This window comes from Purpureocillium takamizusanense, chromosome 1, assembly GCF_022605165.1.
Source record: "Purpureocillium takamizusanense chromosome 1, complete sequence".
Taxonomy (NCBI): domain Eukaryota; kingdom Fungi; phylum Ascomycota; class Sordariomycetes; order Hypocreales; family Ophiocordycipitaceae; genus Purpureocillium; species Purpureocillium takamizusanense.
This window is the reverse complement of record NC_063068.1, coordinates 5,057,580-5,073,132: the sequence shown is the minus strand read 5'-3', so window position 1 is coordinate 5,073,132 and position 15,553 is coordinate 5,057,580. Positions and strand designations below refer to the sequence as shown.

The window sequence follows — 15,553 nt, the reverse complement described above, 5'->3', positions numbered from 1 at the left end:
GCCGCCAAAATTTCGGATCAGTCAGCAGAGCTGCCTCGTCAGTCAACCTCGAGAGCTCCAATCGACCAACGACCTGACCCTTCCGTCAGCGCCTCCTCCTCTTGGACCTGCAGCTCACTTCACCACCCGCGCGGCCACGAATCAACCCCCGACCACTCCTAGCCTCGGCATCCCCGGAAACATCCGGGCATCCTTTCAACGCGTCAACCATGTCGGGCCAGAACAACTGGCAGGAGGAGGCGATGCGGCGCCTGCGCCAGATGCAGTCGCGAGGCGGATACCCCGGCGGCCGGGGCGGTGGCCCCCAGATGCCGAGGGGAATAGGCAGCGCCGCAATCGGTGGCGCGCTGCTCGCCGGCGGCGCGCTTCTGCTGTCCAACTCGCTCTTCAACGTCGACGGTGGTCATCGGGCTATCAAGTACCGGAGGATAAGCGGCGTGAGCAAGGAGATTTACAGCGAAGGTAAGCCAAGGGGAAAAAGAGAGGGCAGCGTGCTCGCCGCGTGCTGGCCGGTGGTGTGCACAGAGCTGACAGAGACATCCATCTAGGAACGCACATCAACATCCCCTGGTTCGAGACGCCGATTGTGTACGACGTGCGAGCGAAGCCGCGCAACGTGGCGTCCCTGACGGGCACCAAGGACCTGCAGATGGTCAACATCACCTGCCGTGTGCTCTCGCGGCCGCAGGTCGACGCTCTGCCGCAGATCTACCGGACGCTCGGCGCCGACTACGATGAGCGCGTGCTGCCGTCCATTGTCAACGAGGTGCTCAAGAGCGTGGTGGCGCAGTTCAACGCCAGCCAGCTCATCACGCAGCGTGAGAACGTGGCGAGGCTGGTGCGCGAGAACCTGTCCCGCCGAGCGGCGCGGTTCAACATTTTGCTGGACGATGTGTCTCTGACGGTGAGTCTCCTCGTGCCCCGTCTTTCTTCTCCCATCCCAGTGTTGCAAAGGAGGGAAAGCTTCAGGTGGCAAGGACTTGGCGGCTGACAACTAGCTAGCACCTTGCCTTCTCCCCAGAGTTCACGGCGGCGGTCGAGGCCAAGCAGGTGGCGCAGCAGGAGGCCCAGCGGGCGGCGTTCGTCGTGGACAAGGCGAGGCAGGAGAAGCAGGCCATGGTGGTCAAGGCGCAGGGTGAGGCGCGGTCGGCCGAGCTGGTGGGCGAGGCCATCAAGAAGAACAAGGCCTACCTGGAGCTCAAGAAGATTGAGAACGCGCGACTGATTGCGCAGCAGCTGCAGGAGGCAGGCTCCAAGAACAGGCTGATGCTGGACGCTGAGGGCCTGGGCCTCAATGTATTTGAGACGACGGCGGAGAAGAAGCAGTAGGCGGAGGGCGAGGATAAGGACGAGGACGATGGGAAAGCTCTCCACTGCGTAAACACGGGGCAGGGCGTTGTACTATATGATAGGAATCGCGGTAGGAATGTACTCTTGCTCCAGCAAAGGCGGCGAACGTGATGTGCCTTACCGACGACGATGTCACGCACGCGGCAGAGGGGAAGGCGTGGGAGCAGGTTCGAGGCGAACAACCGCGAGGCCCGGAAAAATGCTCACTATTCACGGCCAGCGAGCCACTTTGCGCGGCCCCATGAGTAAAGAACGCCCGGTTATAACTGTAGCACTTTGAAATGTCAATTATATTGCTCGTTTCCATGCGCCCTGGGTAAGAGGATGGCGGTGCCCATCAAGTGACTGCCACTGCTACGAAGTAACTGCCTGCCTAAGAAGTACCTATAAAAACGGCATTATCCACCCACCCCACCAACCGCCACTGCCGCCCGCCTGCCATGGACCTCTCTCGCTCCGTCATCATCAGCCTCGCCGCCAACAGCTAAGCTGCCCACCACCACCACCACCACCACCCCTCCTCATCCCTCCTGCTCCTCGTCTGCCTCTGCAAACCAGCTCAGCCTTGCCGCACCTGCGATTCTTACTTACTACCACCACCGCCACTTGCACCAGCACCAGCACCAGCACCAGCACCAGCACCACCGTCATCGCTGTCCTCACAAACCGCCAACATGTTGATCAAGTACGTGCGCGACGCCCCTCGTCTGCGCTTCTACCTACTACCTCCCCCTCCATCTCTATCCTTCCTCGCAGGAACCTGCAAAAGCTGGCGTGCACTAACCTCCCCCCCCCCTCTGCAGGGTGCGAACGTTGACGGGCAAGGAGATTGAGCTCGACATCGAGATGGACTACAAGGTGCTTTTCTCTCTCTTCTCTTTTTGTTTCTTCGACCCCGGACGAACGCGCTGCGCTATCTGTTCTCTCCGCAAGGGACAGGAAGAAAGCAACCGGGAAATTAAAGACTTTACCGGTTGCGGTTTTATGAGCTTTGGGCTGACTGAGCGCGCGCGTGCGTACGACTCGCAGGTCTCGCAGATCAAGGAAAAGGTGGAGGAGAAGGAAGGCATCCCGCCCGTGCAGCAGCGCCTCATCCACGGCGGCAAGCAAATGTGCGTCTCTTCCTCCCACTCTCTCCCTTCTGAGGCACATCTCCCTCCATTCTTCTCCTCATACTCCCACGAACGACAGAAAGGAAAAAACGAGGAAGGGGGGAAGGGGACAAGAAGCGTGCATCGCTGACGAGAGGGGGGGATACAGGACCGACGATAAGACCGCGGCCGAGTACAACCTCTCGGCAGGCGACACGCTGCACCTGGTGCTCGCGCTCCGCGGCGGGAGACGCTGCTAAGCGGGCGAGCGAGGGGAACGGACAGACAAACGAACAAACAGCCGAAACGAAACGAAACGAACCACAGCGAGAGCGGAATCATTCGGGGGAAAGGGAAGGGGCGAGCCGGGGGCGTTTGCGAGCCAACAACAGAACAAGGGCGGGGGGATGGAGGCTGCTGCTCGCGACGGCGACGACGACGTGGGGAGTACGGGCACGGGGCGAACGGAGAAGGATAGCTTGTTGGCGATGGGCGATGGGCGATACGCAGAGGCAGCGGCGGCATCTCTGCTTTGCTACCTGCATAGGCCGCGGGAACTCTTTCCTGTCTATTAGACGCCCGGGATAATAATCTTCTCCTTGGAGGGGGGAAGCGTGCGCTGTCGTGATCGACGACGCTTCCCGCTGCGTGTCCCGCAGCTTTGCATCCCATGGTACGCGCGTGCGCCAATGTACTTGTTCCCTAATCAATTCACGTTCTCCCTCCTCTGTGCTGCCGCCGTCAGGTGCCCAGTCAGGTTCCAGCAGCGGCAACAGCAGCCAGCACGCGTTAGTACTTCCCTGGATCTCTGGACAGACTTGGGAGAGAGTGCCGCCCACGGTGATGTGTACCTATAAAACCGCTTTATAAAACCGCTTTATATCTACCGCGGGTGCTCGCTCGCTCGAGTAATAATGGAGCCGGGCACCGTCTGACATCCTGAACATACACGATACCTACTAACGCAAAGGTCACCCCGAGCTGCCCCCCAAACCCGCCAGACGCCCACGTTTCCACCCCCTTTCCTCAGTACCTACGTTCTACCCACCCAGCATAGCTGCCTCCTCGCCTCTTTGCTGCCGCCCCCGCGTGTTAGACAGAGAGAGTGCTCTATTCGTTATATTCTTATTGCCCGGGCACTCGACACGAAAGGAAGAGTACACAATTTCTTTGATTTCTCCTCCCTCTGGCAACTGCGACATACAAGAGAATACATACAAATGCTGGTCGACAACAGCAGCGGGAGAGCACATGTACATCTTGCCCATCCCATCCACGATTCTGGCAGCGGAAACAAACTCGCGTCGTGTCTCTTTTGTCTTCGCGCAGTGTCCAACGGCTGGAAAGCGAGACTGACGTGATGTGATATCGATGCAACCATAAAGAGAAAGAACAACAGACGGTGAATCAAATAGAAAAACGGTGGGGGGGCTCTCTTTCATGAGTCATGAGCCGCGTGTAGGCGTGTAGTCGTCAATGGCAGCGCACTCCGCAGAGGGAGCTGCCCTGGATCCGATTTTTGCCAGCTTGGCGAGTCCGTCCTAAAAGTCCCAGAAGCTCTTCTGCGAGGCCGCTGCGTTGCCTTTCCGCGAGGGTGCGGGCTTGGGGACCTCTTCCTCGGCGTCGCCGCCGTAGAGCCAGTTCCGGTCGGTGCCCTTCTTGCCGCCCATGCCGTCGCCCGCGATGTGGATGCGCTCCTTCTCCTCGGTGGCACCGCCGTAGAGCCAGTCTCGGTCGGTGCCCTTCTTGCCACCCATGCCATCGCCGGCAATGTGAATCTTGGTGTTCTCCTGCGTCTTGGCCCGGGGCTGGTTCTCCTTCTGCGAGGTGGGCGACTGGTCGTAGGCGGCCCAGTTGGCGTCCATCATCTTCACCGCCTTCATGCGGGCCTCGGGGACGTTCTGGGACCGCTGAGGCTCCGGCGCCGGCGAGTCATCCGTCATGGCGAAGTGGGCATCAAAGTCCTTGGTGCGATCTTTGAGATTGGTGATGTTGCCCAAGGCGCGCTTGGGCCCCGGGGTGGCCGCCTCCTGATCGAAGAGCTTGTTCTTGTACAGGCCGAGTCCCTCGTTGTGCATGGCGCCGCGAGGCCTGGTGCCGGGGCGGTTCTGGTGCGGCAGGCGCTCGCCGTCGTCCTGGAGCTCAAAGTGCGTCTCGGCGTCCCGGCGGCCCTTGCCCGCCGGCTTTCCCGCCTCGTCGTCGTCCTTGGCCTCCGTGTCCCAGTGGCGTTCATCCTGGTGGCGGTACGTCTTGGTGGGCTTGGGCTTGTGGGGGGTGACAAAGTCGTCGAAGGACCACTGGCTGTCGTGCTTGGACCTGGGCCGCTCGTCTTGCGACACGCCGCGTTCCGGGTGGTCCTGCGGGTCGGACCCGTCGGCAAAGTCAAAGTGCTCGTACTTGCGAGGGTTGGGTCGGATGAAGGTGCTGCCCTTGTTCTTGGGCGTCTCCTCCTCCTCCTCACGATGCTCCTGGCCCTCAAAGATTCTCATGGGCTGGAAATTCTTGCCCCCGCCAACCTTGGTGGGGGACACGGATCGCTGACGGTGCTCCTCCTCGTCAGCGTGAGGCTCGTCGCCCAAGATTTCAGCGAAGCCGCGCTGCCGGGGACGGTTGCCCGCATAAGGCGACACGACGGCGGCGGCCTCGACGGCCTCGAGCTCCTCCCGGTTGCCGAAGAGCTGCAGCGAGGCATGGGGGTCTCGAAGAGCGTTGTTGGAGTTGCCGCGAGTGCGAATGACGACGTCATTGTGGTCCTGGGAGGCGGAAGCCATGGCCTTGCCAGATGCTTTCAGGCACGATTGGATCATGGCAATTTGCTCCCTGCTATCCTTGATGGGCCAGTTGCGACCCATCTTGCCAATGATCTCAACCTGCTTCAGGAGGGCGCCCTGGTCCCACTGCTGGCGAATCTGTGCGATCTTGCCGTCGTTGTCAAAGGTTACGATGTGGATCTGCGACGTCGGGTGGTCAGTACGCAACCGAAACAGACTGCGTGCAGGAAGACACGAAAATGGGACGTACAATGGGCAGATAGGCGACACGATCGGTGAGGAAGTTGTCGTCGAGGCCCGGGAGGTAGGTTCCGCCGCTTGTCTGGAACTCCAGACCCGTGTCTGTCTCGACGGCGATGAGGTTCCCACCGTCCACGACATTGAGAATCTCCTCCTTCTTCTTCTTGACCTGCTTCTGGAGCGAGTTTAGGTGCTTGATAATTTCGGTCGCGCCAGACAATGTGGTGGTGGTGGGAACATAGTGCAGGGTCGCCTTGTCTGCCAGCAGCGAGGAGCTAGGGCTGGCAAGGAACTGCTTGTAGGTTGCGGCGGCGGCCATGGCGAGAGCGAGCAGAGACGCGACGCTGGGTAGCAGTGGGAGAGCGACGACGGCTTCGTGGAGGTGGATGCGGCGGTTTGTTTTTTTCCTTGGTCTGTGCCGCGGGGGGGCTTGTTTGTTATAGTATCGCGGGGCGACGACGCGCGCAAACGATAGACGCTCTGACGTGTGTTTGTGTGCGTGCGAGCGTGCAGCGGCGGCGTCTTGGCCCGGGGAAGCGCAGGGGGCAGAGGACCAAAGGAGGGAGACGTAGAACAGAAGTTTAGACAGAAGAGGGAGCGACGACGATGTGAAGAAGAGAAAAAGGAGGGAGCAGCATATGGGATGGGGTGCGAGTATTAGACCAAGGACCAAGGAGGAGGAGGAGGAGGCGGCGGCGGCGGCGGCGCGATGGGGGTGGTTGCGTTTGGCAGACCGGGGGCGGCAATGAACAGCGCGCAAGTCAGGGGACCTCGCGAATGGAAGTGCCTGCCCAAGGTACCTCTAGGCACGGTGCAGTACCTGCTACCTTACAACACGGGGGAACAGGCTGCTATCCTGGGGCGGCCACTACTTCCGCCTAATGTGAGTTACCTTGGTAGTGCTAGCATGAGATGGGCAGGGACGCGTTTGCGAGGATGTAGGTTGTTATTTGTGAAGCTCAGCCCAAGTCCAGGCAGCTGGTAGCTGCTGCGGCGGGCCGTGGCGGCATCCATCCATCCGTTAAACCAGCTCCGAACCGAAGCAATACATAGGGCGCTGCGTCTTGCAGCAGGTCCAATACTAAAGTGTGCATTCACTTGATATGCTTCACGAAACTGTGCGTGTGACTTGTACGGGTTATACGGCACGGCGCGCACACCCCCCCTTGGAGCCGGCCCTGGGTTTGGCGGCGTCGTGGGCCGCGGGCGTCCTCTTCCAGTCCTTGAAATGAAAGGGATACGCGCCAGGGGTCTTGACGGCGGGCACGACCACAGGCACGACGAAGAAAGCGCCCGTGTATACTGTACTTTGTAGAAGTGCTGGCCTTGGCGAGGAGGTACCTACGTAATAAGCTACTTCACAGTTGCGCATGAATGTGCGCAGTCAGTCGGTACTGCGCAGCGTCTCGTGGGCGGAGCAAAAAGGGGGTTATTGGTGTGCGAAAGCCAGGGGAAGACACGAGGGTTCCAACGTGGAATGGGAGGGATGAGAATTGGTTGATTGCTTTCTCTGCTCAGCAACACCTCGCGTTGGTGCCTAGTACCCTGCCTGGCATCGGATATTACAGTATGCCCTGGCCCCGGGCGCCGGAACCGAAGCTTCCATGGGATCGCGCTGTGCTAATAAAGTAGTCGCTGTACTACGCGTGCTGATATGCGCGTGCTTGGGACGTCGGTTCGGTACGCGTACGTACGACGTTGCACGGGCGAGAACATGTTGCTGCCAAGATGTGATGCTATGTGATGCCATGTGATGTGATGCGATGCGATGCGATGCGATGCGGGCAGCCCTCGGGGCTGGGGGAGGCAGGACGGAAGAGAGTGAAAAAGAGGCATCAATGACGGGCGCTTTTTTCGGGCAGGGTTTATTCGGCGCGTACCTGACGTTGCCAGGGGCGCAGGCGGCGTCAGCAGTACTCCGTAGACGCTTGCGTGTTCGACACCCCTGATACGCTAGGCGCATACCTCGCGTCCCCACGTGCACGCGTCGTTCTCCACCCGCTGCATCGCGGGCTCTACATGCATGCCCGACTATGCAAGGTACCGCCCTCGCGAACCTGTTTAGTCGCGCGAGGGATGATGCACACAGCAAGGCCAAGCAAGAGCTTTGCGGTTCAAGATGCTATTTTCTTTCCAGTGCAAATCATAGCGCCATCTTTTGTCTCAGAGCTAGTTCCTTCCAACAGCGAGGCGTCATTCCCGCCGGCAGCACCAGCACGAGCAAGCACCGACCAGCCGCCGACCCCCCCCCTTGTCGGCCCCTGCAGTGAGCGCCCCTGCCGTGCGTTCGCTGCCCCAGGACGCCCATCTCGAGACAAGAGACTCACTTGGCCAGATCGGCCGTTGTGCCCGGGCGCCTTTCCGGCTGAGTCCCCAGGACAATGGCATTCCAGTCAAGGACGCTACGTATTCATTGTCCTCGTGCAGACCCGAGCAGTACGTACAGGTAGCCCGTTCGAATATCTGACGTAATGTGAGGCCGGCTTGAGGATGATGTTGAATGAGCGAGCAGCGCATGGAAACCTAAACTTGCGCAGCACGTAACGGCGGACTTCTACTGACGGGGGGCCGACCGACTGCAATGCGAACAAGGGGACACCACAGGCAACCTGCCCGGCATCCCTCCACCAGCTGAGCTCCACGATGGGCCCAGCCAGACCCCAGGCGAGCAAACGGGGGCCTTGTTACTGCTGACCAACTCCGTGACGTTTCAAGGAGCATCCTGGATACGGGCGCGGGATCACTGCGCCTGCGAACAATGTCTGCTGCGTGCGTTCCTTTACAGACGGCCTCCCGCCTTTGTGGCTTGACTGGCGTTCGTCCGCGGCTGATCGTCTCGCAACCTGGGAGTTGGACGTGAAAGGCAATTGCTTGTTAGACCGGCAATGCCATGCATGTTATCTGGGCGTCACTGGCGATCCCGAGTCCTCGCCGCAGACACCACAAGTCGTTGACCCTCACGTTTTAAGCAAGGAGACGCCGAGGCTTGATGTCCCTTTGCCCACTACCTCGTGCTACAGTACTTGTGTATCTCCTATGTGAGAGATGGGGATCTTGCTACTGGCTTGTCTGAGGCACACGCGCGCGATGCGCCTTTGCCGTGTCACAACAGACAGAGAGAGTGCTTGATGGGGGTCCAGCACGTTGGGGCGGCCCCCCCCCCCCCGGAACCCTGCGTCATCTTTGACGGATACCGCGGCCGCTGTGAAACGCCGCCTGAGGTAGTTACAATTGAAGTATTTGTAGTACGTATGTGTTGCTTGTGCAAGCTCGAATTACGCACATAGCGCGTGCGAGACTGTCGAGGCGCCTTTGTATCGCGCCCACCCACTGCAGCAACACGATGAATCGCATCCAGGGCTTTCGGATTACAGGGTCCCGGTTGCTACTAATCATCCATTGCCTAGTAGGCACGGAAACGCGGCATGGCAGACACGAAGGTCTTCCATCGGCCGGACAGGCGTTAGGTTGTCTGGGTGGTGTCCATGGCGGCCTTATAGTACTGTAGCAGGCAATTCCAGCCCTCCCGCTGCCTGGAGCACAGGCACCGAGCAGCCGCTGCGACCGAGGCAGCGCTCCAATGCGCCCGTGCATGCAATGCAGCCCTGGAGAGCAGGCAAAAGCTACCAACTAACAAGGTACAGAGACGTCCGTCCAGCTTGGGTACCCGACCACTGAGGTGCCACCCTTGGCAGCTCTGGTTGGCCTATGGCGTGCGCCAAAACTGCTTGACGTGGCCCCCGGAACCCGCTTGCGGGCGGCCCTCTTTTCAGCCGCAAGGCCGACACGACAGACAGACAGGCTGACGTTGCGTTTCCCGCGTCTGGCTGCTGCTCAAGCTCAAACGTCGCCGATTCCTCCACTCCACGACGCTCGCGTCCTCGACTCCCACCATCCCCATCCCACGCGGGCAGGCCCGACATTGCACCCACGTCGACACGCCGCTACTCTCTTGTTCTGCTACACGAGCACGAGCAACCTCTCTAGTATCGCACCTCACGTTGGCTCCCGTTGGTTGCGCGACAAGAGCTCTTCTTCATGATAGCTGCCGGCATCGCCACCACCGCCCGCCAACCATGAGGCCACGAGCCATGGCATCGCCGGCAGCGGCATGGCGCCTTCTGCTCGCAGTCTCCATCCTGTGGGCGGCGCTGGCCCTCGCCAAGGATGCCCCCGACATGACCGTCAACACCTTTGACCACCCGCCCCTCTACCTGAGCTACTTTGAGGACAGCGACTCCGTCGTATTCCATGACGTCGAGGAGGGCAACGTCTACCGATCCAAAGATGCCGGCGTCAAGTGGGAGCGCGTCACTGCTGTGCCCGAGGGCAAGTCGCTCTTCCTCGTCATGCATCAATTCGACCCCAAGACGGCCTTCATCATGACCGCCAGCGAGACGCACTTCAAGACCGAGGATCGGGGCGAGACCTGGACCAAGTTTCAGACCGGCGCCCTCCCCAGCAAGTTCCAGCCCGAGACCCTCGTCTTCCACGCCGGAGACCCGAACCGTATAATATTCAATGCCATGAACTGCGAGGACATCTTCTGCGAGGAGCGGGCCATGTACACCATCGATGGCTTCAAGACCACCAAGGTACTGCGCCCCTTCACCGCCGGGTGCTGGTGGACCAAGTCGTCCAGGGAATTCACAACGGGCGATGCCGACCTTGACAAGTCGCGCATCCTCTGCGTCGTCAGGGACCGCCTGTCCTTTTACAAAACCGACCAGCGGCTGCTCGTCTCGGATTCCTTCTTCGCTGCCAAGGATGGCGCCAAGAACCAATTCGACGAATTCGAACCCAATGTCGACACGAACAAAGGTGTCCCCGGCGTCCTCAACGTGGCGGTCGTGAAGAAGTACCTCATGGTCGCCACGTCCGCGGCGCGAACCGACGAGATGGCGCTCTTCGTTACCGACGACACTCTCAGGTGGCACCGCGCCATGTTCCCCAAGGACGAAAGCCACGATCACTCCCATCGCATCAATCAAGAGGCTTACACGGTGCTCGAAGGAACAAACTACAGCATCCAGATCGACGTAATGACTTCGCACCCGTCCAACCCGATGGGTGTCCTCTTCACCAGCAACTCCAACGGCACTTACTTCACCGAGAACATCCCATACACGAACCGCAATCGCAAGGGTCACGTCGACTTCGAGAAGATTTCTGGCATCCAGGGCGTGTTCCTGGTCAATACTGTTGAAAACGGCGCCGAAGTCCAGAAGAAGGGAAGAGCCAAGGAAAAGGTCATCGTTTCTCAAATCACCTTTGACGATGGCAGGACCTTCCACAAAATCAAGGCCGGCGATGCCCGCTTGCATCTTCACTCCGTCACGGAGCTTGACAATGTTGGGCGCGTCTTCTCGAGCCCCGCCCCAGGCCTGGTCATGGGCAATGGCAATACGGGAGACTCTCTGGGCAAGTTCCTCGACGCCAACCTTTTCGTCTCGGACAATGCCGGCTTGACCTGGAAGAAGGCCCTCGATGGCCCCCACAAGTACGAATTCGGCGATTCTGGCTCCGTACTTGTTGCTGTCAAGGACTCGAGTAAGGAGGATGTCAAGGAGTTTTCGTATTCTCTGGACCACGGCGAGAACTGGAAACAGGTTGCCTTGCCCAACGATCTCACTTTCAAGCCCGACCTGTTGACGACGACCCAAGACTCAACGAGCCTCAAGTTCATATTGTTGGGCGAGAAGAAGAGGACTTACCACATGGTTGCCATCAACTTCGACGGGCTCCACGAACGCACCTGTGGTGACGGGGACATGGAGGACTGGCACGCGCGGGTGGATGGCGACGGAAAACCCACTTGCATCATGGGTCACAAGCAGACGTATCGCCGCCGCAAGAAGACCGCTGACTGCTTCGTCAAGAACGAATTCAAGGACCCTGTTGCGAAGAGCGAGAAGTGTGAATGCTCCGATGCCGACTTTGAGTGCGATTACAATTTCCAGAGAGACGAAGACGGCAAGACGTGCAAGCAAATCGGGCCCATCCCCAGGCCTGAAGGTGCGTGCAAGGACAATCCCGACGGAACGTTCCAGGGCTCCAGCGGTTGGCGGCTCATACCTGGAAACACGTGCAACAGGCCGAGTGGAAAGCAAAAGGACGACACCGTGGAAAGGAAATGCTCCGAGGGCGGATCCAAACCTCTACCTCCGACGACCGACAAGGTTTCAAGCACCAAGGTCGAATTCGACAACAGGCTCAAAGACTTTCAAAAAATCTACTTGGAGAGGGGCGAGTCGAGTTCTTCGACTGATGAGACACTCATCGTCAGGCCCGTCGAGCATGTCGGCGATGGCATGATGAAGACTGAGCCCAAGCTGTGGATCTCTCATGACCATGGCAAAAAGTTTACTCGCATCCTGAAGGACGAAGACGTTAAGGGCATCTATCCACACCTGTACTTCAAAGACGTGGTCTACTTCACGACCCCCGGCCATAACGTGCTGTATACCGTCGATCGCGGAGAAAGCTTCCACAAATTCAGGGCGCCCACGATACCGGATCATTCCGAGTTTCCCCTCAGTTTCCATCCGGACAAGAAGGATTGGCTGATTTGGGTGGGCAAGAAGTGCGAGGAGGTGGGCAAGGACAAGACGTGCTTCAAGGAGGCATCCATTTCGACGGACCGCGGCGACAATTGGAGAACCCTTCGGCGGTACGCGGAGAAGTGCGAGTTTACAGGGCATTCAGCGTACAAGTTTCGCGAGCTGAAACAGATTGTTTGCCTCGTGCGCAAGGAGGAGAAGAACGAAGGGCCGATGACGATTGTTTCCAGCGACGACTTCTTCGAGGAAGACAAGACTACGCACAAAGGCGAGGTCATCAACTTTGCAACCATGAGCGAGTTCATCGTGCTGGCCGGCAAGGATGACAAGTCGGACAGCCTGTATCCCCTCGCCAGCCTTGACGGCAAGACATACCCCAGAGCCCACTATCCGCACAACTTCCGGGAGGGCCATCAGAACGAGTACACGCTGCTCGACAGTTCAACGCATGCCATCAACCTGTTTGTCCGAACCGAAGGTGGGCCGGACCGTCAGTACGGGTCCATCATCAAGAGCAACTCGGACGGCACCAGCTACGTCCTCAGCGCCGCCAATGTCAACTGCAATGAGGATACGTATGTCGACTTTGAGAAGATATCGGGCCTCGAGGGCGTCACGTTGATCAACGTTGTCACCAACACGGATAAAAAGGAGAAGACGAAGACGCTCCAGACCAAGATTTCGCACAACGATGGCTCGGAATGGGGCTACCTGGCGCCGCCAGGCAAGGATGCGGATGGGAAGTCATACTCGTGCAGCAGCTCCAAGGGAGACAGTTCCTGTGCGTTGCATCTCCACCACTACACGGAGCGAGAGGACAAGCGCCGGACGTTTTCGGCGGCCACGGCCATTGGGCTCTTGTTCGGCATTGGTAATGTGGGCTCGAGCCTGAGCGACATCAAGGATGCGGACACCTTCATGTCGAGGGATGGGGGCGTCTCGTGGACGAGCGTCAAGAAGGGCCACTGGACATGGCGATATGGCGACCAAGGCTCCATCATTGTCCTGGCTCAAAGGGCAACCCATGCCAGTCCTGCCAAAACCAAGATTGTGTCGTACTCGCTCGACGAAGGCAAGACATGGAAGGATTACGCGTTTACAGACGAAGAGGTGACGATCCTGGACATCTCGACTCTGGACTCGGGCACCTCGCGCAACTTCCTCGTGTGGTGCAAGTCGGGCAGTGGAAAGACTTTCTCGGTGAACCTCGATTTCACGGGTCTAGCCAACAAGGCGTGCGAGTTCAAGAAGGACTCGGAGGCCGGCTCGGACTACTATCTCTGGTCGCCTAAGCACCCGCTCCAGGACGACGACTGTCTCTTCGGACATGTGGCGAGATACCTGCGCAAGAAGGCGGATCGCAAGTGCTACAATGAGCAGAGCATCCAGCGGCTGTACGACCACAAAGACTGCCAATGCAGCCGCCGAGACTACGAATGGTGAGTACTGCATTTTCCGCCTGCACGCGGCCTTGCCCCCGCCCCCGCCCCCCACATCGAAGGTTGACTGATGACTGACGAATGCGCAGTGCGTACAACTATGAACTTGACAACCACGGGCAGTGCAAGCTGGTGAGAGGTCTGGAGCCCATGTCAGGCAAGGAGTGGTGCACCAAGCACCCCAACGAAACGTCATGGTTCGAGCCGACGGGCTACCGCAGGGTGCCATTGTCGACGTGCCAGGGCGGCAACGAGCTCGACAAGACGTCGACGGAGCACCCCTGCGAGGGCTACGAGGATGAGTTTGAGAAGAAGCACCGCACGTCTGGGGTGGCCATCTTCTTTGCCGTGGTGGTGCCGTTTGCCCTGGCCGGGGCCGTGGGCTGGTGGGTGTACCGTAACTGGGATGGCAAGTTTGGACAGATACGGCTCGGCGACCAGTCTTCGACGTTTGACAGCGACCGACCGTGGGTCAAGTATCCCGTCATCGCCGTGTCGGCGGTGGCGGCGGTGGCGGCGGCGCTGCCGCTGATTGCGGCGAGCCTCTGGCGATCGGCAGCCGGATCGTATAACAGAGTAAGAGGAGGAGGAGGAGGAGGAGGGCGTGACACAAGCTGGTTCTCGAGCGGCCCACGGAGGTTCACGACCCGGGACAGCTTCGCGCGGGGGCGCGGCGACTACGCGGTCGTCGATGACGTCGAGGGCGAGCTGTTGGGCGATGAGAGCGACGAGGAGATATGATGACGATATTGTTTTTACAGGCGCAGCATGTCAGGAACAGGAAAAAATAGGCCCGTTGGATGCCGGCATTGGTAGCTTCTGAATGTTGTTGGTCCTTGAGGGAGGAGTGGATTAGCAAACTGCCGGCCCAGCGCGCGACCTCATGCGGATCGGATCACTCACTGTTGAGCGATGACATAAGAGTCTATTAAGCTGTCATGGAAACCACGGTGCGTGAGACGGCGGTGGCGATGATGGCCTTTAGTCGGGCGCAGTCTGTCGGAGGAGCGACGGAGCAAGGGCCATGTCTCGGTCAAAGTATTGAAACAGGCCTATCCATCCATCAGTCAGTCTTGCTCTCCGAGGGCCCAGATTTACGTGTAAGAAACGTAACATACGCCGCTCGCAACGCCCGACTAAAGTAACCCGAGTGTATGCCTTGGTAATGAATGAGTCTTTTCGGATGGATGTTGGCTGAATCGACAAGGGTACGAATGGGCAATATGTCTATATATAATGTCAAACTATCCGAATCCTCGTGTCGTCCATGATCTCGGCCGCGTGCTTGCCTCTCTCTTCACCTCTTTTCTCTGTTTCCTCTCCCTCTGTCTGTCTGTCTGTCTGTCTGTCTGCCTGTCTGTCTGTGTCTGTGCCCCCTCCCCCCTTTCGCTCTCTTCGATCCAACCCCGTCCTTGCGCGCTCCGCTCTCCCTCGACAAAACGATGCTCGCCCCGCCGTTCAACGCGACCGCGTTCTGGCGGCAGCAGTACGCGCAACGTCGCGGACTGACGCCGAGGTCGCCGCCGTCGCCTTCGTCGCCATCGCCTTCGTCGCCGTCGTCGCCGTCGGGGAGACGAGGAAGAAGCCGGTCGCGGACTCCAAGACCTTCCCAACGGCGCCCCGACTCACGCCGACGCCTGTCACAGTCACTGGCACTGGCACCGCCGTCGATAGAAGAACTAGACATACAGGGCAACTTTAGGTGCCCGTATCACCTGTTGGACCCGCAGGACGATGACGATCAGCTGTGCGTGGAGGGAGTGTGGCCGACGCTCAGGTCGCTTACATTGTGAGTTTGGGGCGTTTGTTTTCCTTCCCGTCTCTCCTTCTTTCTTTCTTCCTTGGCGTGCGCAGGTCCCTCCTCTTCTTATGTTCCGCGAGGTGCACATGTAATGTACACACACACACACACACACACATACATACATACATATACATATACATATACATATACATATACATATACATATACATATACATATACATACATAGATATATGTATGTATGTATGTATGTATGTATATGTCTATGTTTGCTGTTTGATGTTTGTACATGTATACCATGCCATGGACTTTGCTGATGCTGACGACGAGGGTCCGTTT

At 58.9% G+C, this 15,553-nt stretch overlaps 4 protein-coding genes across 4 annotated transcripts; 3 read left to right on the top strand and 1 right to left on the bottom strand.

Moving 5' to 3' along the window:
• Positions 1-54: 54 nt before the first annotated feature.
• On the top strand, positions 55-1,606 carry PHB2 (Prohibitin-2, subunit of the prohibitin complex (Phb1p-Phb2p)). The gene is made up of 3 exons (XM_047982485.1): positions 55-462; positions 549-904; positions 1,003-1,606. The coding sequence occupies exons 1-3, from the start codon at positions 210-212 to the stop codon at positions 1,327-1,329; spliced, it is 936 nt and encodes a 311-aa protein (XP_047838451.1). The 5' UTR covers positions 55-209; the 3' UTR covers positions 1,330-1,606.
• A 185-nt stretch (positions 1,607-1,791) lies between these two features.
• JDV02_010836 (uncharacterized protein) lies at positions 1,792-2,882 on the top strand. The gene is made up of 3 exons (XM_047992573.1): positions 1,792-2,035; positions 2,154-2,462; positions 2,611-2,882. Exons 1-3 carry the CDS (start codon positions 2,025-2,027, stop codon positions 2,699-2,701), a joined length of 411 nt encoding a protein of 136 aa, XP_047838450.1. The 5' UTR covers positions 1,792-2,024; the 3' UTR covers positions 2,702-2,882.
• Positions 2,883-3,159: 277 nt separating this feature from the next.
• Positions 3,160-6,107, bottom strand: JDV02_001544 (uncharacterized protein). Its single transcript, XM_047982484.1, has 2 exons — positions 5,463-6,107; positions 3,160-5,392 (listed from the first exon to the last, which is right to left on the bottom strand). The coding sequence occupies exons 1-2, from the start codon at positions 5,769-5,771 to the stop codon at positions 3,983-3,985; spliced, it is 1,719 nt and encodes a 572-aa protein (XP_047838449.1). The 5' UTR covers positions 5,772-6,107; the 3' UTR covers positions 3,160-3,982.
• Positions 6,108-9,287: 3,180 nt separating this feature from the next.
• VPS10 (vacuolar protein sorting/targeting protein PEP1) lies at positions 9,288-14,685 on the top strand. The gene is made up of 2 exons (XM_047982483.1): positions 9,288-13,451; positions 13,541-14,685. Exons 1-2 carry the CDS (start codon positions 9,529-9,531, stop codon positions 14,190-14,192), a joined length of 4,575 nt encoding a protein of 1,524 aa, XP_047838448.1. The 5' UTR covers positions 9,288-9,528; the 3' UTR covers positions 14,193-14,685.
• Positions 14,686-15,553: the final 868 nt, after the last annotated feature.

Bases quoted from the DNA above. Each gene is read 5' to 3' on its own strand.
- JDV02_010836 (XM_047992573.1), top strand. The intron at 2,463-2,610 runs GTGCGTCTCTTC...GGGGGGATACAG, and splicing joins ATCCACGGCGGCAAGCAAAT to GACCGACGATAAGACCGCGG.
- VPS10 (XM_047982483.1), top strand. From the start codon at position 9,529: ATGAGGCCACGAGCCATGGCATCGCCGGCAGCGGCATGGCGCCTTCTG. The intron at 13,452-13,540 runs GTGAGTACTGCA...ACGAATGCGCAG, and splicing joins AGCCGCCGAGACTACGAATG to TGCGTACAACTATGAACTTG.
- PHB2 (XM_047982485.1), top strand. From the start codon at position 210: ATGTCGGGCCAGAACAACTGGCAGGAGGAGGCGATGCGGCGCCTGCGC. The intron at 463-548 runs GTAAGCCAAGGG...ACATCCATCTAG, and splicing joins CAAGGAGATTTACAGCGAAG to GAACGCACATCAACATCCCC. The intron at 905-1,002 runs GTGAGTCTCCTC...ACAACTAGCTAG, and splicing joins TGGACGATGTGTCTCTGACG to CACCTTGCCTTCTCCCCAGA.
- JDV02_001544 (XM_047982484.1), bottom strand. From the start codon at position 5,771: ATGGCCGCCGCCGCAACCTACAAGCAGTTCCTTGCCAGCCCTAGCTCC. The intron at 5,393-5,462 runs GTACGTCCCATT...CCGACGTCGCAG, and splicing joins GTGTCGCCTATCTGCCCATT to ATCCACATCGTAACCTTTGA.